This window comes from Podarcis liolepis, assembly GCF_965112155.1.
Source record: "Podarcis liolepis genome assembly, chromosome: 10".
Taxonomy (NCBI): domain Eukaryota; kingdom Metazoa; phylum Chordata; class Lepidosauria; order Squamata; family Lacertidae; genus Podarcis; species Podarcis liolepis.
Genome location: NC_139562.1, coordinates 21,857,694 through 21,884,597, shown reverse-complemented (window position 1 = coordinate 21,884,597; position 26,904 = coordinate 21,857,694). Strand labels below are relative to the sequence as shown.

General features: G+C 44.6%; 2 protein-coding genes across 8 annotated transcripts in view; one reads left to right on the top strand and one right to left on the bottom strand.

Moving 5' to 3' along the window:
- Positions 1-5,220, top strand: part of DGKI (diacylglycerol kinase iota) — a 247,578-nt gene extending 242,358 nt beyond the window's left edge. For all 7 annotated transcript variants that reach the window (XM_083461921.1, XM_083461924.1, XM_083461923.1 and 4 more), the window contains 3 exons: positions 1,023-1,059; positions 3,902-4,001; positions 4,569-5,220. In XM_083461921.1, coding sequence (XP_083318047.1) covers positions 1,023-1,059; positions 3,902-4,001; positions 4,569-4,685 — 254 coding nt within the window. In that variant the 3' untranslated portion in view covers positions 4,686-5,220. The remainder of the gene's footprint in view (positions 1-1,022; positions 1,060-3,901; positions 4,002-4,568) is intronic.
- The window catches only part of CHRM2 (cholinergic receptor muscarinic 2), a 418,009-nt gene that overhangs the window by 82,544 nt on the left and 308,561 nt on the right, over positions 1-26,904 (bottom strand). The window lies entirely within an intron of this gene.

Here is a 26,904-nt window from a genome sequence, read left to right as displayed (position 1 = left end):
ATCCCTAAGCTCCATCCTCTTAAAATTTCTACATTTGTCTTCTTCACCTTAAAGACATACTAAATTTCTCCCAGATTCAAAATTAGAATTTTATCAATGGAGGTTAGTAACTGAAGGTGAATGGAACACGGCCCCACTGACCTCTGTCTGCCCTCGGTCACTCCCCACCTGCCTGCCTTCATAGCTACAACCACTTTAAAGGGTGACGTTAACCATCATCTGCCTTCTCCTTAGTCTTAGGGTTGCTCTTGTAGAACTTGGCAGGAAGAGGAAGGGTGCAAACTAGCATTAGCTGGCCCTACCTGCCACTGGCTCTGGCTTGATCTACTGTTTGTCTGCCTCCCACCCTACCAGCCTCAATAGGCACCAAACACCAATGAATTTTAACACTCTGCATTGTATTTCCTTGTACTGGGAGTGGCCGCCGAGACCACATAACACTGGTCTTGAAAGACCTACATTGGCTCCCAGTATGTTTCTGGGCACAATTCAAAGTCTTGGTGCTGACCTTTAAAGCCCTAAATGGCCTCGGCCCAGTATACCTGAAGGAGTGTCTCTACCCCCATTGTTCAGCCCGGACACTGAGGTCCAGCTCCGAAGGCCTTCCGGTGGTTCCCTCCCTGCAAGAACTGAGATTACAGGGAACCAGGCAGAGGGCCTTCTTGGTGGTGGCGCTCACCCTGTGGAATGCCTTCCCATCAGATGTCAAGGAAATAAATCTGATTTTTAGAAGACATTTGAAAGCAGCCCTGTTTAGGGAAGTTTTTAATGTTTGATGTTTTGTTGTGCTTGTAACTCTGTTGGGAGCCACCCAGAGCAGCTGGAGAAACCCAGCCAGATGGGTGGGGTATAATAAATTATAATTATAATTTTTATTATTTATTTATTTCCACTTAGTGTATTGATATGTACCACCTAAAGGGGAAGGAAGTGAAAATCCTCAGCATGCCCCTGAATTGGAATCCATTTTGTGTTGATGAACTTGAGGATTGCCATGTGATTTACCTTGTTTCCTTTGACAGGTCCTTCTGAGTTAGTGGATATGACAGACAGTGAAACGTAAGTCTTGACCACTTGGCTCTTCTATTTCATTGGTTTCATTCCAACTCACTTTTAGGTGTGTCCATTGGTCTCCTTTATTTTTTTAACCAAGCACCTCTTAAAATAACCCAAAAAGCAGTGACTTCCTGCTGTTTCTTTCCAGTTGCATAATAATGTCTTTCCTAAACCGCAAAGCATATGTAGATAAAGGGGCAAGCTTCACATTGATTGATGCAGATCTTTTTCTCTAGCTTCTTCTAACTTCCCTCTTGTACTGCGAATTCCGGTGGTTAATGCATAGAAAACAGAGAGTAGACACTGAAAAGATAGATGTACTATTCCCCTCTCTTTTGTAGTATATACTGAAATGGAGATTCTAATCTAGGGCAGGCAAGCCAGTGCAGTGTAATGGTTAGAGTGTTGGACTAGTAACTGGTAAACCAGGGTCCAAACCTCATAGAATCATAGAGTTGGAAGAGACCACAAGGGCCATCGAGTCCAACCCCCTGCCAAGCAGGAAACACCATCAGAGCACTCCTGACATATGGTTGTCAAGCCTCTGCTTAAAGACCTCCAAGGAAGGAGACTCCACCACACTCCTTGGCAGCAAATTCCACTGTCGAACAGCTCTTACTGTCAGGAAGTTCTTCCTAATGTTTAGGTGGAATCTTCTTTCTTGTAGTTTGGATCCATTGCTCCGTGTCTGTGTCCACTCAGCCATGAAGCTCACTGGGTAACCTTGGGCCAACCACTGTCTCCAGTCTAACCTACCTCACAGGGTTGTTATGGGGAAACAAATGGGGAGGGGAGAGCAATGTACACCACCTTGTGCTCCTTGGAGGGGAAAGGCAGTACAGTAGTACCTCAGTTTACGAACTTAATCCGTTCTAGAAGTCCGTTCTCAATCCGAAACCGTACTTAAACCAAGGCTCGCCTTGCCTAATGAGGCTTCCCACCGTTCAGATTCTGTTCTTAGACCAAGGTAAAGTTTGCAAACCGGGACAATACTTTCTCGTAAACCGAATAGTTCGTAAACAGGGCTGTTCTTAAACCGAGGTACCACTGTATATAAAATGTAATAAATAAATGAAATCAGTGTGGTGCCCTTCAGATGTTACAGACACCATTCCCTCCATCCCTCCATCCCTCCATCCCTCCAATCCATAACAGTCATTGGTCCCCATATGTAGATGAAAGCCAAATGATGCAACAGCTTTGCTGAAGTAAAGAAAGTATGTCTATGGTCACAGCCTAGATGGGAGGTTGCCCAGGAACCCTGCGTATGCTGTCTTGAGTTCTGTGGAAGAAATTGGGTGTGGGGGATGAAAACAGAAAAGGAGACAGAAGCCAGGGAGTAGAAGTTACTCCAGATTAGTTAATGCAGCTATGAATTTGTGTATGTGACATTAGTCATGTCTTAATTCTCCCACCCCCCAGTGTTTTCTGCTAACATTATCCTATTCGTTTTAGTAGAAATGTTCTGGAAATAATATCTGGTTTCTCCTCACTGCACTCATTGTCTGAAGAAAAGAAAAGAAAAGGGTATAATATAGTTTTTTGTGTGTTTGTTTTATAGAGCTAGCATTGAAGTTAAGTGAAAATTTGTCTCAGAATACGCTTTGATGAAACGCGAATTTGAAAAATGGAAAAAGCATTGCTGGTGTTGGGTTTTTACCTCGGATGTTATGCTGTGACTATCAAAATCTCTGCATTTGCATCGTCTTATCTGAAACTTGTTGCATTATATTCTGAACCTGTTTGTACCTGATACGAAATCCATCCACCTGCCTATTGCAGAATCCAGTTTATGAAACATCAAAAAGCCCATTCCCAACAAGTTAATCACACCCTTGTAAAACTCATCAGGAATTCTGGGAGCCAATAATCCTGTTCTTAAGTGCCATCAGTCATCCCTCCTATTAAACACAAAGTGCTTAGCTCAAATGTGGTACTAGATTAATTAATGCCCTCTGGTGTCTTTTTGATGGCTGCTGTAACAGCCTAGGAAGAAAAGAAAAGGAAGAGTAGGAGAAAAAGCACTCCCAAGAACTCTAGAGCTCCAATGCTTCCAAGCAATGCAAAGATAGCTAATAGACTTTGGTTCTGCTTAGCTTATGCCAGCATCTCTCTGCCTTTGAAAAGGAAAGGCACAATTTATTCCCTTCTGTACCTGCAAAGGTTCCAATATGGGGACTCAAATAACCTGTCCATTAGACAGCCTATGAGAATTACAATTTTGCATTTGCAGGCGCTGCTAAAGCCTTTGATTCAAGTCCAAGCAGAGACATGGCCTTGAAGTTGCCTTTTGATATTAATTTAAATTGGAGCGCCGAGGTTTCAACATAATGCATATCTTTTTTCCCAGGATGGTGTGAAAGGAGTGCTCGAGTTGGAGTGTGTCACTCAGTCCCTAAAGGCAAAGAACTGTGTGATATAAATGATTCCAGATTTAAAGTGTTTTTCAAAATAAAATAAAATTAAAGAGCACATCCCCCAGGCAGAAGCCAAACAGACTGGCCAGAGGATGTGGGGGGAGAGGGGTAACTCAGAGGCAGGAAAGGGGGAAGTGCACTACTGTTAGGGAATTCAATGAACAGGGCGGGGGGGGCATTCTTGTAGCTGGTTCAAACTGGAGCTTTAGTCTGGACAGCAACTTAGCATTCAGTACATTGCTTTAAGCACGCTAATAATAATAATAAAAATAAATCCATGAACACAATTGACAGCACCGAGGAGCCAGAGATCAAGACTTTAAAAAGTGTCTGTGTCAGCAGTACTTATAAGGGTGCCCTGGTAAAAGTGATTAATTGCAAAAAAGGAGTGTTTCTTATTGATAGTTTTCTCTGTTGTACACACACAGGGGTGAGACGGCACTGCACAAGGCAGCCTGCCAGCGCCACCGTGGCATCTGCCAGTTATTGGTGGAGGCAGGAGCGTCATTGAGGAAAACGGATTCCAAGGTAACCAAACCAAACAAACCCATTTCAACAATGCTGTGGACAAGTGAAACCAAGATGCATCCAACTCAGCCAAAGAAACGGCAAAAGCTTATTTGGGAAGTGCCAAGTGAACATTTTATTTATTTATTTATCTATTCATTCATTTACAAACTGTTTCAGGAAAGGCCCTCACAGACATTCATTATAATTAATTTACTTCCAAGTAAGTATGATTGAGACTACGGTCTCTTAGCTAATCAGTTTCTTTACAGGGACTACCTTTGCTTTAAACCAAGTGCACACCTTTGTGACCAATCAAACCAAAGACAGCTGGTGGGTTGCTCTGTGTGATGACTCATCTAACTACCTGTTTGCCCACCATTACAAAAAACAACAACAATGGGGCTGTCAATAGGGCTACACAAGATACTATTCTAATTTCAGTTATTCACATCAGAGGGTAATGCATTTGTTGTAGCCAAACAAACCAAGCATCTGTTTGGTTTGATGCTGCTCAGTGTTGTGTTGTTCCCCAGGCTATTTCTAAGCCCCTCTTCTCTTTGTCTGTCTGTCTCTCTCTCATTGTAGGGTAGGACACCTCGAGACAGGGCGCAGAAGGCTGGGGACCCAGATCTAGCCTCGTATTTGGAGAGTCATCAGAACCACCAAGTGGTTCCCCACGAGGACCTAGAGACTGCAGTGTGATATTTGTGGTGTGTGTGAGAGAGAAAACCCTAGGAGATCATGAGGCTGCGCCTGAGGCGTTCTCGGGTGTCATGTGAGGAAGGAGCTAATGGAATCCATGCATCTCTCGCTCTCATGCAAAATATCTGAGAAGATGCCACCAATTTCTAAGGGCTACGGAGACTTGCCACGGAACTCTCATGTTCCCAGACGTTAGCCTGTGGGGTAGTAGAAGGAGACTCAAAGGTCTGTGGAATCCATGGGCCAAGGAAACTTACTATTACTGCTCTCAGCAAGTAGCATGAACATCTCCCGTGTTCCTCTGTAGAAATTACTTGGAAAAAGAAGAAGGAAGGAAGGAAGAGTGCAGGGGAAGAAACAAAGTAACACAGATATCCATAATCCCACCAAACATTTTCCAACTATGACTCCTTGCCATGAACCTTTTGAATTTCCTTATGTTGACCCAACATTTTTCCTTCTTCACGCTTGCTTTCCACATTCCTTCCCCTTCAGTTTCCACAGTTGCACCTCAGTAAAGTGGTGTTTGCTTATCGGTGTGCTAAATCTTCATGGCTGCTCGGGAGGAAGGCAACGCTTTGAGGTGAGCCCTGGGTTTCCTTGGAAAGGCTGCACCTCTAAATAATAAGTTCTCACCTCATTGTCCTTCAGAGATTGCATTGCCAGATCGTTGCCATATTGAATTCGCACCAGAGCTGTTTCAGAACCCATCACAAAATGTATTATGAATTTGAGAGCGCACAAAGGCTACATACAATGTAAGGGTGGACCTGACAGAACTAGGTCAGGTTGTAGACTTGTCTCAAAGAGTATGCTACTCTTACTCAAATTCCTTTGGCATTCTGCAAAATTTCCCAGATGTTTGGTCTCAGGAGGAAACTCCACAAATTTGCTTCAGAGTTTGTTTTTGGCAAAATCTGATCACAACCTATGGATATGCTGAATTTCCTTGAGAAACTGTGCTCATCATAGTCACTTTGGGGGCCATTCTAGTAAGACATCTCAGCTCCCTCTTTGCTGACCACAACAAGCTGGCCATGCTTTGTCCTGAATCTTGTCTGGAATTAGCCACATTTGGGTACTTGAGAAAACATTTTTAGGCTGCAAGAGATCAGAGAAAAATAAATAGCCATGCAGAGTATTTGATTAATGAACTTCAGCTTTTGCTTTTAATGACTACTTGAAACTGAACTGAAAACATTTGCTGTCAAAACTTGGCTTGGTGGCAACAAGAAAGGGAGGAAAGTCACATAAATCTCCCTCTCTCTTGTTTTCTCTTTCTCATTCACACACACTCTCTCTCACAAAATATACATATATTGACAGTGCAGTGCTAAGTGTGTTTGCTCAAGTCTCTCCTAATTCAGTAGGGAAGTGTGTTCAGGACTGCAGCCTAAAATTCCCTTATGGTGGAGAATATCAACTGCTGTATGCATTCAGACCTACAGAAGTAAAAAACAACAACGTTCCCACTAATTATGGGACAAGTGGTATGCAGTTGCTTTGCCTCTGCTGCTTTCTCTAAGGTAAGAACTTTGTGATGAGGCCTGAAATGATGCCCTCATGCTATATTTCCTATCTCTAGGAAATTACCATAATAATAAACCCAACAGCTGCCTTGCCCCGTTTTTACATGAAGCATATGGTGTTAATTGCCACAGAAGCAGAACATTTCAGCCTGATTCCTCCCCCCCCCCATGGCCAATTCTGATCAGAAAAAAAAGCAAAGCCCAACCCTAGGATAAATTCGGGATGATTTTGCTGCTGGGAATAATAGCTGTATCTCTTGCAGTGTGACTGCCCATAAATCCTCTTACAATTTCACTGAACAAAATTATGTTGTGAACCAGCTTGAGATCTGCGGATGGAGGGGAGACACAGAAATAATAATAATAACAACAAAAATACCCACCAGAATATTTTACTCCAGCACTGGACCCGTTCCCATTTCAGGGTCATTCCCCAAGGCTTGGGTTGACATAATCCCAGTGCAGATGAACCTATTGTCCACAAAACCTTGGGGCAGACACCAGCTGAGCTGCGTTCCCTGGATTTTTCTGATCTTTTCTCTTACGGGGGCCTGACAAAGCACTGTCCCCATCTATTTATGTGGCCATTCTAGCTTCTGTCCCAAATGGAAGAATGAAGACTGGGCAGAACACCATAGTATTCTAAATGTGGTTTGCTTGCCATAGCACCAATTGTATTGGCACAATGCTGTATATACTCAGTATTTGACAGTAAACTCTCCGATGCAGTTACAACAAATGAAGCAAGGCAGCAAGGCGTTTGCTTAATTTAGCAAGTGTAAGATGGTAGCAAGAGGCTCCATTGGTACGAGGTACTCCCCATGAGCCATTAAAGCTATGTGCTTCTGTAGGATATCAAGGTGGAGTTAACAAAAAATATCTTAGGGCTGCTGTAGCTCATAGGGGGTTGGCTTTCAATTCCACTGTGGTTTTGATTTCCCATAGCCAGACTCCAGCTTGATCTCAGCCTCTCTCAGTTCAGCCTGTGTATCCAATTCAGGACATGATTATCATTTGCCCCCCACCCGACCCTTCCACTACAGATAGAAAAGGATGTTAGTGTCAGAATGGTAGCATTGTTCTTCCTTTGCAAAGGCCACCTTCCTCCTCTGGGAGACCCACCCACTGGGAGCTCAGTCAGGGGCAGTCACTGTGTAGCGGAAACAACACCCAGCATGGGAGCTGGATCAGAAATTGGCATTTAATCGTGCCTTTTAATATTCAAGGTGTCCGGAGGCACTTTGCAAAAGCAACATGTCAGCAACTGGCAGCCGGCATATCAACTGTGAGCTAGATAGAACTGCTATTATGTTCCTGAAATAGCTTAAAAGCAGCCAAGGGTGTTTGCATCTCTCTTTTCCCTCCAAGGAGGAGAGAGGTTAGGGCTGAGATTCTATTGTGTTTATTTCAGCAGAGCCACGGCCTGTAAGGAACCCCACTATCCAGCAGTATTGTAGTCAGGTCTTGTTCCACAGAAGTATGATGGAACACAGCATTAGGCAAACACAGTTTATGGTTAAGAAGCAACATGCCTGTACAACCACACTGGGAGCTAGAAGACCGTGGCGACTGCCTTTGTGGTGAAATAATTTTACCAACCCCTTCCCAATGAATGGAAATATGGTGGGGAGCATGGATCTTATTAAAATGAGCTGTGTGGCATATTCAGGACTAACTATTGTTTAGGATATTTGTTGATCCCTCTTCCTCCAAAGTTAACTCGGAGTGATGTATATCAAACATATCAACATCATAACACAAGCAACAGTGAAAAGAAAGATGGACAACTCATTAAAACACTTGATTCAGATATTTCTGAATCAAACTATTGAATCATGAGTTCAGAGCAACATATGTGGTCTGAGTTATCCCTGTTTAGGCTCTCAACAACCCATGCACAGGACCTAAAGTCGTCCACTTAGTTTTGGGGCAGTGGAGGATCTTAAGGTCTCATTTTTCAGTGGGTCTGTGTGATGCCAAAATTTGGTGCCTCCCGCACTCCATTCAAAATAATAGTTGCAGCATCTCCTGTGGCACCTCTGAGGCTCCTCACCCAGTGCGACCGAACTGGTCATGCTCCCCTAAATACATCTCTGTTTGGGGCTAAGCAGGGATTGGTTGGAGTTAAGGAGTGAGCTCTGTTCACTTCATCACACTGGCTTTCTCACTTGGCTGTCCGTTTTCTCCCCCAGTCTGTACTTCACTGCGCTGGTGTGTCCATGCAAGTTTTTGATAGCACTTGGATTTACTGGCTGAGCACATCCGATCTCTACTCCGAATCCAGCAGAGCATGTGACACAAGCCATATGGTGAAATGTTGGGCAGAAAGCTTTAAAAAGCTCATTTTTATTCCAGTGCAGCCACCTGAACATCTGGCATAGTGCTAAAGCACTGAACCAGCAGTGTGTGATACTGCTTCAAGTCATGGATGCATGCCCACTAGTCATGCCCATGTCTGTTGCAAAAGGAGCAAGATATATGCATGCAGTCCAAGGAAAACATGACACACTGAGTCAGTCGGAGATTTTCCTCACACCTGCATCTTCTTAAAGGTGTACTCTTCTTCCACAAGATTTTACTTTAAACTCCCAAGCTTAATATACAGTGGGATAAACTCCTTTGAGAAGCACTGCAGAGGAAGATAAGGCCAGTCTCAGATGTCAGCAGGAACAGAAAGGTCCATCTTCTGGTCCAGAGAAGAGTCAGCAGCCAGTTGCATAGATGAATCTCTCTCTGATAATGGTGGTCAAAGGAATCTGTGATTTTATAGATGCTATTGGACCACACCTCCATTCATCCCTAACTATTAATAATAATAATAATAATTTATTATTTATACCCCACCCACCTGGCTGGGTTTCCCCAGCCACTCTGGGCGACTTCCAGCCGAATATTAAAAACAATACAGTGTCAGACATTAAAAACTTACCTAAACAGGGCTGCCTTCAGTTGTCTTTTGAAAGCAAAACATATTTTTCGCCCCATAAGACGCACCCGACCATAAGACGCACACAGTTTTTAGAGGGCGAATACAAGAATTTTTTTTTTAAGGGAGCGCTGAGCAGAGCCTGTATGCATCCAAGGCTCTGCTCAGCGCTCCCTTTCACGAGCCACGTGGAGCGTGTGTGCGGCGCTTGCAGGCCTTTCTTCAGGAGGGAGAAGGGTAGCCCGTCACTTCCCCCACCTCCCACAAAAGCCAGCAAGAGCCGCATGCTCTTTAAAGGGTGCACGGCTCTTGGGGGCTTTTCCCCGAGGAGGGAGAAGGGACTGACTTGAGGGCTTTTCCCACCTGCCTCCTGCCTGCATTCGCTCCATAAGACACACACACATTTCCCCTTACTTTTTAGGAGGGGGAAAGTGTGTCTTATGGAGCGAAAAACACTGTAGTTGTTTACTGCCTTGACATCTGCTGGGAGGGCGTTCCACAGGGCAGGCACCATTACCGAGAAGGCCCTCTGCCTGGTTCCCTGTAACCTCACTTCTTGCAGCGAGGGACTTGCCAGAAGGCCCTTGGTGCTGGACCTCAGTGTCCGGGCTGGATGATGGGGGTGGAGACACTCCTTCAGGTATACAGGACCGAGGCCATTTAGGGCTTTAAAGATCAGCACCAACATTTTAAATTGTGCTCAGAAATGTACTGGGAGCCAGCAATGCCTGTGCTGGCTGGAATCCAATAACATGGAGGTCTCCACCCCTGCTGTAACATCTGTTTTGTAGTTGAAGTGTACTGGGTGTTCTCATCCATTAGATATTAAACCTTTCCAGATGTCTCATAGTTGGTTCACTAGAACAGTGTTCCCCAACCTTGGGCCTCCAGCTGTTTTTGGACTACAATTCCCATCATCCTTGACCACTGGTCTTGCTAGCCCAAGGTTGGGGAACTCTGCACTAGAACACTGCGCAGGTGGCAGGATTGTGTGTATAGGTGAAGAAGGTTTGTCTATGGCAATCAGGTTTCATGACATAGCTCAGTTGACTTTGGTTATTTGCTAGGGGACTATCCAATCTTCCCATAAGAGAACTGTACAATTGCATCACTTGACCATGGTAGGATCTTCACATGACCTGCTCAGCACACACAGAATGCAGTCTTACCCAGAAAGAGATACCCAATGAGATATCCATTTGTTTAAGAATGCCCCTCCCTTCCCTTTGAAACCCATCTCTCAGAGCTGAGTCTCATTTAAATGTCGCACTGGAAGCCCAAGTCTGTGTGCCTCATCAAAAAAAAGAAGGTTGCATGCATAACTCTCCCCCCCCCTCCTCCTTTTTGGTAGCGTTTCTCTTTAAAATGCACACAAATGGCCAGAGATCTGCCGAAAGACCACTGGCACATTTTTAAACCGCACATATGCACCCTCCTTACTTGACATGCATTTTGTACTCACATATGGACACCCAAGTTCAAACCATCAAATGAGACTTGGCCCTTAGCAACTGCTGAAGTCTTTGAAAGGTTGGGGAAAGACTCCTTATTCGTGTGTGGGGCTGGAAACCCACTTTAATGTAAACAATATGAATTAAGTTTAATTTGTTTTTACAAAGCTGGTGTATTTTGGATGACAATGCACTTATAAGAGGAATATACTTCTTGGACTAGTAGGATTTATCTTGGCCTTCCACAATCTGGTGCTGTTTTGGCCCACAACTCCCATCAGCCCCAGCCAGCATAGCTAAGTTGATTGGGACAGATGCAAGTCGCTGGGCTAAAAGCTCCAGAGGGCACCAGGTTGGGGAAGGCTGATTGTAAAGTATAGCCATCTACATAACTGACCTGGTCAGGACCCGATGATGTGAAATGTGGCTAATCCTAGATTGTCTTTGTTGCATTTTGGTTCCATTGTAACTCTTAAAACGGCTGTCCCATTCTACAGTACGGCGGGGGCAACAATATTTCATGTTATCAATAGATCACAATAAATGTGATTCTCTTTTGGAAAAAAAAAATAATGGTTACAGTGGTTTTTTCATGTTTTGTCAATTAATGTGGGCGTGTTGATAATACTAACTTCATAGTTACTCCTGTCATTGTACATTTTTTTAAAAAAAGCTTACAAAGGATAAGAATAACCAAAATGTATCTTAGAACCTTTGCAAAGCGTCTGAAGTTCAACAGGGAAGGGGTCTGTCTAACCTCACTCAGGAGGGAGCTCTGCAACAGTGGGCCCACAGCACTGAACTCCATGGCTTCTGGTCATGTGCTGACTGGGGCTGATGGGAATTGGGGTCCAAAACATCTGAAGGGCACCAGGTCAGTGGAGTTTGATCTAGATCAGTGTTTCCCAACCGGTGTTCCGCGGCACACTAGTGTGCCGCGAGACGTTGCCTGGTGTGCCGTGGGAGGGAGGCGGGCGAGTCGGGCGACGAGAGGAGAGGCCGCCCAGAGCGGGGCTCTCGCCGTCTGCCTGCCTGGCTGCCTGCGTGGCGCTGACGTCACGGGGCTGTAACGTGCCCCACATAGGCACACGCAGGGCGGCGAGCGAGCTCCCTCCCACATCCCATCGCTGCTCGCTTCGGCCGGCCTACTGGGCTGTCGCAGGCGGAAGGCCTGCGCATGTGCGAGGTTTTCGCGCCTTCGGGATTCCCTTCACGCCTTCCTCCTCCTGGGTCCTTGAGAGCGCGGGAAGCGGCAGCGCGAGACCGGCGTTGAGCCTGGTAGGTATTGCGCTTGCCAAGGCAGTCATTTGGGAAATGAAAACTTGCAAAGCAAGCAACCAGTTCAATCTGAAGTACGTGTATGCTTAATATCCTGTATCTGAAACCTGTTCTGCCCCCTCCCCCACACTTGGTGCCATTTTCATCTACACATGCAGCAGAGTAAGTTGACCCAGAATAGTACCAATTCAGATGGCAGATGGGAGAATGACAGTGCTGAATGCTTTCCCATGTAGAACAGTCCCTGCAAATAAAAACCTAGCATATTTGGAAGAGGGATGCTAGCCTAACCATTACCTTCTATGCTGTTACTATATTTTATTTTATTTTTACATAAGTAAAAAGTGACCTTTCCCCATCTGGCATGGTGGTGTGCCTCGAGATTTTTTTCATGAAACAAGTGTGCCTTTGCCCAAAAAAGGTTGGGAAACACTGATCTAGATGATAAAACAGTAAGATGGTCTCATGCCCAAAAGAGTGACATATGGCTGGATGCTTTTCGAAAGCTGAGTTACCATCCCTTCCTAAGCCCAATCACAACTTGTGTTGGGCTAATCAGGACCACCAGCCTTGCCCTGGTGTTTCCAAGTCACAAACCTGGCCTGGAAAAGGATGCTTTTCTAGGCCAAAAAGGAAGCCTCCCTTAAAACACAAAGTGCTCTTTGTTTGACATCCACATTAGTAATTCAATGGACCTACAGAAAGGATTTGTATTTCAAAATGGCAGATCAAGGAAAGGGAGACATTGAACCAAGGCCACTATGAGAACATGGATGCCATTTTGCAATTTGCATTTATTTATTTTTATTTTTAAAAAGTCCTCATGAAAACTCATCTGTGAATTTATCCTAGTATATGCATCTTTCTAATACAATTTCACATAATATATTAATTTTTGCAAAGTAATTCCTCCTAATATAATGCATTTCATGCTATTTTCACCAATATATGCACGCTTATGCACTCTTTACCCCAGTATATGCATTCTGTGTACCACTGTGAGATCTTATGTTGAAGGGTGGTATATAAATTTAATAAATAAAATAAAAATATTTTCCCCTTGGCTGGAGATCCACAATACAAAATTCAGATTTCAAAAAGTGTCTGTATTTCTGTTCACCTATTGCTTTGGAAATCAGGTAGGTCAGCCTGTAAATGCAAACAGAGTCAGATTTCTCCCTTGTCCCTAGCCCTGTCCCAGTGTTTCAGAAACATGGCTGTAAAACAGAAACAGCCTGGTTAGCTGGGGTATTGAAATGCAATTTCCTTCAAAATTAATTTGTGGAGCAACTCATCCAGTGGGCCGCTGTGAGAACAGGATGCTGATCCAGGAGGACTCACCTGACGTCTTTAACAACAAAGGACAGCCATGCTTTGTTTTCTTGGCTTCACTGTTCCTTGCAGGCACTTGGTTCCTGCATTGCTCTGTTGCCACATTGAATTTATTGCCTTGAATGCTATTAAAACTATTATGTTATGGGTGCAATATCTAATGCCTGGCACGCAGAACTTATCAATATCATCATTCTGTGTTACAGAAGGGACAATTTTATATGGGAATGAATAGTATTTTATGAGACTGTCATTATACCTAACTGAGTGGCAATGTGCTCTGATCGATAATAGAAGCCAGATTTATGTCTTTGACCCTCTGTTTTATTACCGACTGCGGGGGATGAAGTTCAGCAAGGCATTGTTTGTCCATCCTATTAATTATAATGCTCTGGCTCTGAGCTGTTTTCAAATCCAGATTGTCATGAATTTCATTGTGCAGGATGCATTCAGAATGCATCAATTATAAGATTGGTGACACCTGGGTTGCCAGTAGTACATGTGAAAAGGACCTAGGGGCAGGGCTTTCCCCCCCAGCCAGAACTCAGTTCCAGCACCTCTCAGGTGGGTGCCATTGTCATTATAAGAGAACAAGGGAAGCGTTTGTTGTGAGTTCTGGCACCTCTTTTTCTTGTCTAGGGAGCTTAGTAAACCACAAGCTTAACATAAGTCAATAGTGTGATGCAGCAGCAAAAAACTGAATGCTATTCTAGGCAGAAGTATAGTGTCAGGATCAAGGGAAGTCAAACTACCACTCTATTCTGCCCTTGTTAGACCCCACCTGGAGTACTGTGTCACGTTTGGGGCACCAGAGTTTAAGAAGGGTATTGACAAGCTGGAAGGTGTGCAGAAGAGGGTGATCAAGATTTTCAAGGGTTTGGAAGCCAAGATTTATGAGGAACAGTTGAGGGAGTCAGGTATGTTTTCCCTGGAAAAAATGAGACAAAGGGGAGATACGATAGCCATATTCAAATATCTAAATGGCTGTCACATGGAAGAACTGCCAGGACAGAGGACTGCTGGAGTGCCTTCTTGTATGATGGTGTAAATTCATTGTAAGAACACCAGGAACTGAGAATTCCTCATAATTCCTGATGGTCCTGGAGCAGGCAACTTCAGTCCAGTAATCATTGTGAGCTACTGGGGAGCACTGAGTACTTTGAGAATATCAAAAGGACTTCTTTGCAGAGTGCATAGTTAAACCGTGGAATTTGTCCCCATAACATGTAGTGCTGGTCACCAGTAGGGATGGCATTAAAAGAGAATTAGATAAATTCATGGAGACTAAGCCAATGGCTACTAGTTATGATGGCCATGTTTTCCCTCTGCTGATGGAGGCAGTATAGCTTTGGATCACAGTTCATCATAAGATCATAGGACAGTAGAGCTCGAAGGGACCACAAGGGTCATCTAAGTCCAACCCCCTGCAATACAGAAGAAGAAGAAGAAGAAGAAGAAGAAGAAGAAGAAGAAGAGGAGGAGGAGGAGGAGGAGGAGGAGGAGGAGGTCAAGTCAAGTAAGTTGCATGTCAAGTAAGGAGGGTGCATATGTGCGGTTTAAAAATGTGCCAGTGGTCTTTCGGCTGATCTCTGGCCATTTGTGTGCATTTTAAAGAGAAACGCTACCAAAGGGGGGGGGGAGAGAGAGCTATGCATGCATCCTTCATTTTTTTTTTATGAGGCACACATACTTGGGCTTCCAGTACGACATTTAAATGAGACTCAGCTCTGAGAGATGGGTTTCAAAGGGAAGGGAGGGGCATTTTTAAACAAATGGATATCTCATTGGGTATCTCTTTCTGGGTAAGACTGCATTCTGTGTGTGCTGAGCAGGTCATGTGAAGATCCTACCATGGTCAAGTGATGCAATTGTACAGTTCTCTTATGGGAAGATTGGATAGTCCCCTAGCAAATGACCAAAGTCAATTGAGCTATGTCATGAAACCTGTTTGCCATAGACAAACCTTCTTCACTTACATGCACAATGCTGCCACCTGCCCAGTGTTCTAGTGAACCGACCATGAGACATCTGGAAAGGTTTAATACCTAATGGATGAGAACACCCAGTACACTTCAACTACAAAACAGATGGAGACCTCCATGTTATTGGATTCCAGCCAGCATAGGCATTGCTGGCTCCCAGTACATTTCTGAGCAGAATTCAAAGTGTTGGTGCTGACCTTTAAAGCCCTAAATGGCCTCGGTCCTGTATACCCGAAGGAGTGTCTCCACCCCCATCATCCAGCTAGGACACTGAGGTCCAGCTCTGAGGGCCTTCTGGTGATTCCCTCGCTGCAAGAAGTGAGGTTACAGGGAACCAGGCAGAGGGCCTTCTCTGTAATGGTGCCTGCCCTGTGGAACGCCCTCCCAGCAGATGTCAAGGCAATAAACAACTACAGTAATTTTTCACTCCATAAGATGCAGTTTTTCCCTCCTAAAAAGTAAGGGGAAATGTGTGTGTGTCTTATGGAGCGAATGCAGGCAGGAGGCAGGTGGGGAAAGCCCTCAAGTCAGTCCCTTCTCCCTCCTCGGGGAAAAGCCCCCAAGAGCCGTGCACCCTTTAAAGAGCATGCGGCTCTTGCTGGCTTTTGTGGGAGGTGGGGGAAGTGATGGGCTGCCCTTCTCCCTCGTGGGGAAAAGCCTGCAAGCGCCGCACACACGCTCCACATGGCTCGTGAAAGGGAGCGCTGAGCAGAGCCTGGGATCCATACAGACTCTGCTCAGCGCTCCCTTTAAAAATATTTTTTTTCTTGCATTCGCCGTCTAAAAACTGCGTGCGTCTTATGGTCAGGTGCGTCTTATGGGGCGAAAAATATGTTTTGCTTTTAAAAGACAACTGAAGGCAGCCCTGTTTAGGGAAGTTTTTAATGTCTGACACTGTATTGTTTTTAATATTTGGTTGGGGAAACCCAGCCAGATGGGTGGGGTATAAATAATAAATTATTATTATTATTATTAATAGTTAGGGATGAATGGAGGTGTGGTCCAATAGTATCTAGAAAATCACAGATTCCTTTGACCACCATTATGAGAGGAGAGAGATTCATCTATGCAACTGGCTGCTGACTCTTCTCTGGACCAGAAGATGGACCTTTCTGCTCCTGCTGACATCTGAGACTGGCCTTATCTTCCTCTGCAGTGCTTCTCAAAGGAGTTTATCCCACTGTATATTAAGCTTGGGAGTTTAAAGTAAAATCCTGTGGAAGGAGAGTACACCTTTAAGAAGATGCAGGTGTGAGGAAAATCTCCGACTGACTCAGTGTGTCATGTTTTCCTTGGACTGCATGCATATATCTTGCTCCTTTTGCAACACAGACATGGGCATGACTAGTGGGCATGCATCCATGACTTGAAGCAGTATCACACACTGCCGGTTCAGTGCTTTAGCACTATGCCAGATGTTCAGGTGGCTGCACTGGAATAAAAATGAGCTTTTTAAAGCTTTCTGCCCAACATTTCACCATATGGCTTGTGTCACATGCTCTGCTGGATTCGGAGTAGAGATCGGATGTGCTCAGCCAGTAAATCCAAGCGCTATCAAAAACTTGCATGGACACACCAGTGCAGTGAAGTACAGACTGGGGGAGAAAAGGGACAGCCAAGTGAGAAAGCCAGTGTGATGAAGTGAACAGAGCACACTCCTTAATTCAAACCAGGCAGACTGGTTTGAATCCCTGCTTAACCCCAAACAGAGATGGATTTAGGGGAGCATGACCAGTTTGGTCACACTGGGTGAGGAAGAAGAGAAGAGAAGAGTTTGGATTTGATATCCTGCCTTTCACTCCCCATCAGGAGTCTCAAAGCAGCTAACTTTCTCCTTTCCCTTCCTCCCCCACAACAAACACTCTGTGAGGTGAGTGGGGCTGAGAGACTTCAAAGAAGTGTGACTGGCCCAAGGTCACCCAGCAGCTGCATGTGGAGGAGCGGAGACACGAACCCGGTTCACCAGATTACGAGACTACCGCTCTTAACCACTACACCACACTGGCTCTCCAGGAATCTTTGGCCCAACATGGGGCTTGAACCCATGACCCTGAGATTAAGAGCTTCATGTTCTATTGACTGAGCTATTCCAGCAGCTAGGAATAATGGGTGAAGAAAGAGCTGTTGCACTCAGGCCCTGTTTGTAGGCTTCCCATAAGCATCTGGGATGGCCACTGTGCGAACAGAAATGCTGGACTAGACGGTCCTTTGGTCTGATTCATCAGGACTCTTCTTATGTCATCACACATGAGGGGAAGAGAGGATAGGGCATGTTTTATAAACGGTTCCTGAATTACAACTGGCACATCCCTAGTGATACTGCTGGAAAGGAAGTTTTGAACCTTCCCCATTTTCTTTTTAGAACATTTTTCAGTCCCACAATGAAAGATGCAAGCTGAAAAGGAGAACAACAAAATATGTCTCCAGTTAAGATTTTATGAGCATCCAGAGCCCCAGAACTTGTTGATATCATATCATTCAACCTCACATCTGTTCCAAGTGCTGCAATAATATCACAAAGGGCTCATTCATGCCATCTGACCACACTGCAGCGTATCCCTGAGATGTGTATCGAGGGGCTGCCAGCTGGCAGAGAAAAGCTGTGGAGGGCAGGGGGAGAGTGGCAATGCTGTGCTTTAATCCAGAACTGGAGTTCAGATGGAATGGATGAGTTGAGAGAAAAGTCGGCAGAGGTTGTTTTCTCTCTCTCCTGTAAGTGGAAAAGTATTTTCTTTCCTATTTTTGTCTTCAATTCCCAATGCATACAAAGCCAACTTGATCACTGAGTTCACAAACAGAGGCTCTCAACTGGAGTGGAAAGAACAAAAATAGAAATGTTAATTTTTTAAAAGATACACTTTCTATCTTGGAGACTCTTGCAGAATTGTATAAAATATAAATCACGAAGTAGAATGCTGTCAAGTGATTGCTTTCCCCTCTCAACAGGAAAAGATGAGTGCTTCAGGCAGGTACGAATGATTAGGAACCCAAAAGAATTTGCTGAGCACACAGACCAAGTCAACCAAAACAGTCCCTAATTGTTATATGAGGCTGGCTGTTTCCTTGAAGAAAGATGGTGATTGACTTGTTTACATAAACAGGTCAATGCTCACCTTGCTCCAGGAAAACAAGAAGTCTTGTGTAATAATGATGAGTGATCCATCTTAACAAAACCATCAATTAGTTCTGGAACATTAGTTGCACTTTGCAAAGATAGCCATGCAACAGTTAAAAATATGACCCTATACACTGTCACCAAGCCATGGTCTAAACCACTGAGCCTCTTGGGTTTGCTGATTAGAAGGTCGGCAGTTCGAATCCCTGCAACGGGGTGAGCTCCCATTGCTTTGTCCCAGCTCCTGCCAACCTAGCAGTTCAAAAGCATGCCAGTGCAAGTAGATAAACAGGTACCACTGTGGCAGGAAGGTAAATGGTGTTTCTGTGCGCTCTGGTTTCCATCACAGTGTTCCATTGCACCAAAAGCAGTTTGGTCATGTGGGCCACATGACCCTGAAATCTGTCTGTTACAAACGCTGGCTCCCTCGGCCTGAAAGCGAGATGAGTGCCACAATCCTATAGTCGCCTTTGACTGGACTTAACTGTCCAGGGGTCTTTTACCTTTTTTACCTATACCTGAAACTGTCATGTCTGACAACAGGCCACAGTTTGCTGGATGTGACTCTATAAACAATTGTTCCAGCAGGAAGCTGTGGCTGATGGGACTTGTAGTCCAAAATATCTGAATGGTACCAGTTTGGCAGATCCTATATTAGTGTTATAATTCTCTTGCTTCTTCAGGTGTTCATCTTTTCTGTTGTACTACTTCTCCTTTCCACTTCTTTGATGGGGCTCACATTTCTTGTATAACTTATACCAGCCAGTTCCCTTGAACTTCTCATGAGGCAGGACACTCCTTTGCAAAATGATGAAGAAGGCTAGCATGATCCACGGAACCAGATGGAGAAAAAGCCAGTTGTAGGGCAGGAAGCATTTGGACCAGGTACCCGGAAGTTTCCCGCGGAAAGTCTGCAGTAGGAAGGGCAGCACATTTCACCAGGATGTTGAAGAGGAAGAAATTCTTATCACGGTGGTGGGAAAACACTGACCTGTAGGCATAATTTGGTCCATGGGGTCATTTCCCCACAAGCTGTGATCACTATACCTCTACCTGCTATAAAGGTAAAGATGTGGCTCCCTGCCAAAAGTAGGGTTTCCAAGCCCCACCAATCAGTGTGAGCCATGGTGATTGACAGATGGTCAAGCTACCTATATGTCAAAACAGCCAACAGGCTTTGGGGGAGGTTAGATTCTGGCCCACCAACCCAATCCAATTCCCCATCCCTGGCTTATCAGGACAAATTGAACCAAACAGGCAGCATCAGGCAGCAGGTTCAGGTAAGGGACCTTTCAATTGCTCCCACATGTGATTATCGTAAGGTATGGAAATGTGGTGGTCCACAGAGAAATGAATGTTGATTTTCAGTATAATAAAGTTTGAGAGCCACTGGCATAAAGCAGGATGTGATCTCTTCCCACTGTCATTCTTGGCTCAAAGCAAAATCTAGCCTCCACTCTACCTCCCGAAGCAGGTGAGTGCTATATTTTAGGGAACAACTGCTTTTCTTCTCCTGTCGTGAGATTGCTCTGCTGTTTCTGATGAACAATGAGAGATTTGTGCAGAAGACGGTGCTAGTAGAAGAAACTCTCTAAGGAGCCCAGTGTAAATAAGAGTCAGTGTAAAGCAGTTGGCTGAAAGGCTGAGCAACAGATCTGAATGTTCCCAGTCCAAATATTGCCTCTGGTATGAACTCAACAGATGGCTTTAGGCAAGATACTTTCTCTCAGCTTCAGCCCTTTATATCATCAACATGGGGATAATAATACTTACCTTGCAGGGTGGTTACAGGGATATCTGTGACAATGCAGCTGAAATGTTTTGAACACTCTAAAATGGGGCAGGTAACGATTTGGCTTTCTACCCCAAGTGGGGTTAGCAATCAACTGATCACCAGCCCTGTGCCTTTGCACATGTGGTTTGATTTCAAGCTGCACAGGTAAGGAAGAACACATCACCTGTCAAAATGGTCCATGGGGGTTGGGTAACCTAAGGATCCAGCCCCTTGGCTGCAAAAAGTTATCCACCTTTTCCTCTGCTGCTATCCTATGTTGTCCCTTCCAATCTCTTGCATTTCCCATCCATTTTTAAATAGTCAATGTTCTGCACTGTGCTGTTGTTTCAGCACCATTTTCTGTGAAGGGGTTATTTTTTCTATAAGGTGATCCCAGCCAATCAGGAAATCACATAGTGAACAAGATGATGTCATTGACTCACATAGCCTATTCAACTGATGTGAGTGAGGGCAGATGAAGCTGCATTTCATGTACCTCTTCTTTCAGCCCCATTTTGGGTCCCAAGAGGAAGAGCAATGGGCAAATTCCTCCATCTGTTCTTCAGCAAGAAAGACACAGCAGTAATGATCACCAACTTGGATGTCACTGAAAGAGGACACAACAGATTCGTGGGGAATAAAGCTATCAGTGGCTACTAGCCATCACTGCTCTGCTCTGCTTCCAGAGTTAGAGCCAGCAGTGCTTCTGAATACCAGTTGCTGGAAGCCAAAAGACGGGTGAGTGTTCTTGTGCTCAGGTGCTGCTTGTCAGGAGCTCAGCCTACACTCGAGTAGGACTCTGGCAGAGACACATGCCTGACTGGCATGTTCCCTCCCTCCTGGTCGATCGTTCAGGAGCTTCATTAGCTTTCTTCAGCCTGAACATCACAGCGACCGATGCCAACCGACACCGGTACACTTAGGGATCTGCAGAGTTTGCGCAACTTGCATGACAGACCTCAGCAACTCAGCATTTTGGCTAATCTACTTTATTTACATATAAACACACAGAGAGCACTGCAACATGGCTCCCTCTCTCTCTAGCATCAGACAGCAAAGAGAAAAAGAACAAAGGACAAGAGTCCCACTTCACAGAACACAGTAACACAAACATCCTGTTTCCGTCACTTCCCACTCTGTGGAGTCAAAACATATACCGTCATGTGATAGACAAAAATCCCGTGACTGCAGTCATGGAACAGGAATTCTAACACTGCTTGTGGGCTTCGCACAGGCATTATTATTATTATTATTATTATTATTATTATTATTATTATTATTAAGTGTTAGAACAGGATGCTGAACTAGATGGGCCACGGGCCTGATCCAGCTCTTCTGATGCTTTTATGTTCTTACCAGCTCAAACTGTTTGCCCAATCAGACCAGTATTGTCTCCTCTGACCAGCAGCTCATTCAGATGGAGCTGTAATACACTCCTTGTTTGCTTACTGCGCAGCTTGCAAGTCCTTCCCCAAGTTAAATAATACAAATATTCAATTATGGGTTACAAAAGGTGCTGGCTATGTTCTACCTCCACTGTCAGAGGTGGTATATGCCAGTGGCTGGGAATCTCAAAGTACCACTTGGTGGGCAGAGTGCAGTTGCACTCAAGGTCTTGCTTGTATGCTTCCTATAGGCATCTGGTTGGCTGCTGTGAAAATAGGATTCTGGACTAGAAGGGCCATGTCCACAATCCAGCAGACTCATCTTATGCTCTTGACAAAGAGCATAAGCTGCCTCTCTTGAGCAGCTTATAATCACCCTGCTTTCCAGGACCCCATTTTTCTCATCTCTCGTGTGTGTGTGTTTGTGTGTGTGTGTGCGCGCGTGCGCACTCTTGAACCAAAATACATTGTGTTGCTTCTTGTGCTGTGTGTTGTTGTTTTTTAAGCTTATGGTACAGAATAAATGCTTTCCTCCTGGAAATCTTATCTGTAATTGACTGAGTCACTACATGAAAATCAAGAGAGAGGGGATGCAGCTTGGAGCACTTTTAAATTCCAACAGAAGCTGAAAGTCTGATCCCTCTCTCTCTGGAAGAGCAGATCAGTTGCTCAGAGTGTTTAGCTCCTGTTTCTCCCACTCTTCCTGTGCATCCTCTTAAGAGGAAATGTTCAAAAGGTGTAATGCTAACCACCCTGGGGACCAGTCCTATATTCATCAGCTGGAAAGTGTTATATTGCAAAACACACATATTCAAGCATTGAGGAATTCATTGCTGTTCTGGTATCTTCAAGGTCACGGTGACGTGATGAAGTTCTCTGAATGGAGTTTGATGAAACACCTCCCAGCGAGGCCAGAAAATACCTCTCATTTCCAGTATAGACCAGTTCCATCAGGCTCTGCCCTCACCTTTCAACTGCAGCAGCTATTCCATCAGGAGAGCAGTGGGACTGCAAGGCTTTTCCATCTGCTCAAAGAGCAGCAACATTTGGGGCCTCCTCAGTTTCTCTTAGTTTCTCATTCTTCCAGCCTTCAATTCCGTCCTCCACATTTCCACATCTGTTTGAAAATCCTTTATTATTGTTATTGTTATTGTTGTTGTTGTTGTTATTGTTGTTGTTGTTGTTGTTATTATTATTATTATTATTATTATTATTATTATTATTATTATTAAAGAAGCCTTCGTCAGAAAATTTCTCCCAATATACACATTTCTGCAAGCAATTTCCCCCACTATAATGCATTTTTTGTGTTATTTTCATTAACATATACACTTTTATGCATACTTGTTTTTATTGATAATTTTAATATTACTTGTAAACTGCTTAGAAGTTTTATTACGGACAAATGGCATATATAAATTTTGATATAGCAGTTGGTGGAGCAAGAGACTCTTAATTTCAAGGTCATGGGTTTGAGCCCCACGTTGGGCAAAAGATTCCTGCACTGCAGGGGGCTGGACTAGATGACCCTAGTGGTCCCTTCCAAGTCTACAATTAAAACACAACACACACACACTATGTGCCATTTGCAGATTCAGCCTTTGCATAAAAGTATGACTGCATTTCAGCTGGAAAAGCAGGAACTCAGGCTCCTTTACTCCCAGAGCAACAGGCATTACGTTTAAGTGCAAGAGAGCCAGCAATGACTAAATGGGATGAAATTAATAGCAGGAGTTTGTTATTAAATATTTCGCTGCCTTTGAAGGTACAATACAATACAAATATGTTTAATGGCATTACAGCCTTTGAAGGTATATCCAGTATTAATCCTGAAACACAAATATTGCAGCATTGTTGCTGCCAACAATGGTTAGACAATAGTGCAATTTATGCCTAATTTATGCCACCTTAATGGAGCCGTCATCTCAAGAAGTTGTATTGTTCCTGTCCCACTCGTGAGAAATAGCCTGAGAATTGCTGATCAGGAGAGCGGAAGGCTGCAGCGTAACATCCAAGACTTCTTCGTGGATCACTGTAAACAGTGAAGAGGAAAGAGGCACGTGGGAATTTGATATCCACAGAACCTTGCTTCTTCTCATAACTTAGGTCAGGGATAAACATCACAGTTTGGATGACTGCCTTTGAAAGGTGGCTTGGGTCCAGGATACCTGAGGGAGGACTGCAGCTCAGAAGGTGAACATCTGCTTTGCCTACAGAAGGTCCCAAGGTGGATCCTCAGCAGCTCCAAGGAAGAATGGGAATATCTGAAATCCCGGAGAGCTGCTGTCACTCAATGTAGACCATACTCAGCTATGTGGACCAATGATCTGGCTTGGGATAAGGCAATTTTCAATGCTCCTGGCAAGCAAGACTTGCTTTGAAAATGGTTAAGTAGAGTTGATGTCATTGTAGAGACAAAGGTCACTTGGAGCAAGCCTGGGTGCTGAGGGCAAGGTGACCTAGGCAGCTGCTTCTTGCTCCAATTGCTGTTGAATCAGGAACTTGGGGCAACCCAACTGAAGCTTGTATCTGCTTCCTTGTAAGTCTCTGAGTTCAAAGCCCAGAGAGCAGGAAATTTGTCCCATGTAAAGTATTGCAAGTAGAACAGAAAAAAGAATCGCCACAAACAAAAAGGAAGACCATACAAGGCTATCCTGAAGCAGCTAAATGATGTCACCCCATTGCGGGTTGTAAAGACTGAAACACTTTAAACTTATTTTTGAGAATGACGCAGAAAAGCTGCTACCTTACAGGTCACTTTTTCTTTCTCTCGTACAGTACCAGCTGGTGCTGACTCCAGGTTCAAAATTACAAAGCCAGCTATTTTCCAGTCACATGTGCAGAAGTTATTTGATGTTAATGGTTCACGCAAAATGAAAATCCTATCAACCGGGGGAAGAATGGTTTTCGGATCACTTAACTGAGTTTTGGCCTTTTGTCTGCAAAATGTCGGAGAAGCGCATCTTCAAAAGAGACCATCCCATTTCTTTACTGAGGATTGCAAGCACATCTGAAAGTGGATGTGCCCATAGAAAGACTTTTGCTTTTCCCAGGTAGTCTTTCTGAGCCTGTTTTCCTGCTTCCACCTTTCTTCCATCATGGAACCCAAAGCTGGGTACATGTGATTGCCACACGGTCTCCCATCCGGGCACTGACCAGACCCAGACCTGCTTAGCTTAGGAAGCTGGTCACCTCATCTGCCTTTAGACCACAGCCTGTGCCAGTCTCTGCTGTGCAGGATCTGAAATGGTATGGTGAGTGGCTGTGCGCTCAGTTCTGTTTAAACCTCCATAGGTTTCTCCATCGGCTTACCCGCCTGCCCCTCAAGCCCCAGAGGGTGGCTAATTTCTAAGAGATTCCTGTCATGGCACAGGCATGTTATGAAAGGTAGACCGAAAGCAGCTCAAGCCCCATGCTCGATATTTCAGCTAAATAATTCAGGATCGCTAATGGAAATCTGATCATGGTAGATGAGGTGGCAGCTGTGGTTACTCACAGCTGACGCTTGGCAGCTCAATAACTCTGAAAACAACAGTGGAGGAGAAGGGGGGGGGAATCTTTAAAATGGTCATGTGCACGCTCTCTCTCTCTCTCGTTTTCCTGGAATGGGGTTGCTCTCTCCCCCCCAGCTTTATCATGCTTGCAGAGGCTAAAGGCTGGCGTGGATGAAAGAAAGAAATTGATATTTCTGGGCCATCTGGAACAAAGGGATAAGATCAAGATGAGTTGACCTGCTGATGGAGCCATGTGTGCAATTTTGTTTGCTTTGAGAAAGAGAGAAAACTTTTGTTGGTGTGGTGTGGCCCTATTCCACTTAGTCAGCCTTTCAGACAGAACAAATAAGGTAGGGGTGTGTGTGTGTGTGTGTGTGTGAGAGAGAGAGAGAGAGAGAGAGAGAGAGAGAGAGAGAGAGAGAGAGATGCTTGGTGAAATATACTCAGAATATTCATACTCGTTATTGCAGCTTGTGAAACAGTGATTTAATTGCCCCTCAAACCTTAGGCTTTTATATACATTATTTACACAAGGAGTCCCGTCTGATTGAAGAAGAAGAAGAAGAAGAGTTTGGATTTGATATCCCGCCTTTCACTCCCCTTCAGGAGTCTCAAAGCGGCTAACATTCTCCTTTCCCTTCCTCCCCCACAACAAACACTCTGTGAGGTGAGTTGGGCTGAGAGACTTCAGAGAAGTGTGACTGGCCCAAGGTCACCCAGCAGCTGCATGTGGAGGAGCGGAGACGCGAACCCGGTTACCCAGATTACGTGACTACCGCTCTTAACCACTACACCACACTGGCTCTGCTTCCCTCCTGGAGCCTGATTGGTCTTTCCCTGCAAGCCAATCAGTTGTTGCTTTCTAGGATCCTACTTGCCTATTGTTTTAGGATCCAAGATTAGTACATACCACTTGGGTATAAATACCAGAAGGGCCATCCATAGATCAGTGGTAGAAGAACACGCAGAATGACCTGGGTTTCTTCGGTAGCATCTCCTCTACGACTAGAAACTTGACTGCCAGTCAGAGTGGAGCTGGTATGAGTAACTTAATGCCCAAAGCTGAATGTGGCCCTCCAAGTTTCTTAACCCGGCCCATGGGACTCACCCCACATCCTCCCTAGCCATGCAGCCTTCTGGCACTGCTTCACATCCTCCTTGAGAGTTTTACCTAGCTGGAAAGTGTCCTTGAGGTGTGATCATGTCTCTCAGAGTAGCCTCCCTTGAAGGGTCCTTGTGGGGGTTAAATGGGGAGGGGGAGCAGTTTGGAGAAGAAGGTGGACTATAAATGCAATAAGTAAACCATCCCCAAAGAAGCATTGTTGAGATGATTTATGTACCTCCTTATGACATAAGGAATGTCATTTCAATGCATACTTTCAGTAGTGCAGTGATCTAGGAAACATACTTATTGATGAAATGAGGTGGGGTGCGCAGAAATCCCAACAGGCCTCAGATCTTATTTATGATGCGTGTTAGCTGTGATTCCAGAGGGCTAGACTAGATGACCCTTAAGGTCCCTTCCAACACTACAGTTCTATGAGTCTTAATGGAATGGGGTGGGGGGAAAGTTCCCAGCATCTCTTTGACACCTGGCTAGAGACTGCAAGCTCCCTCTTACTTCTGTAGCCACAGAACAGAGGGCAATTGATGATGCTACTTACCATAAGTACCTCGCCATAGATGGTGGTTCCTGATGAAAGGCATTCAAAATTATATATGAGCCCCCTCCCAAACTAGGCGCATCTGAGACATCAGATTAAGGTGGTATATTATATGCCTCATAATAGACACATTCATACCTGTCTCAAAACGGGTGAAGTTCTTTGGAATCATATTCCTTAATCCCACACTTGGGCATTTATTAAAGGAGAACACTTATGTTTTTATGAGAATAATTGCAAGTGTGCCAACATCTTCAGTTCTGAGGGGAAACATGCACCCTACCAGATG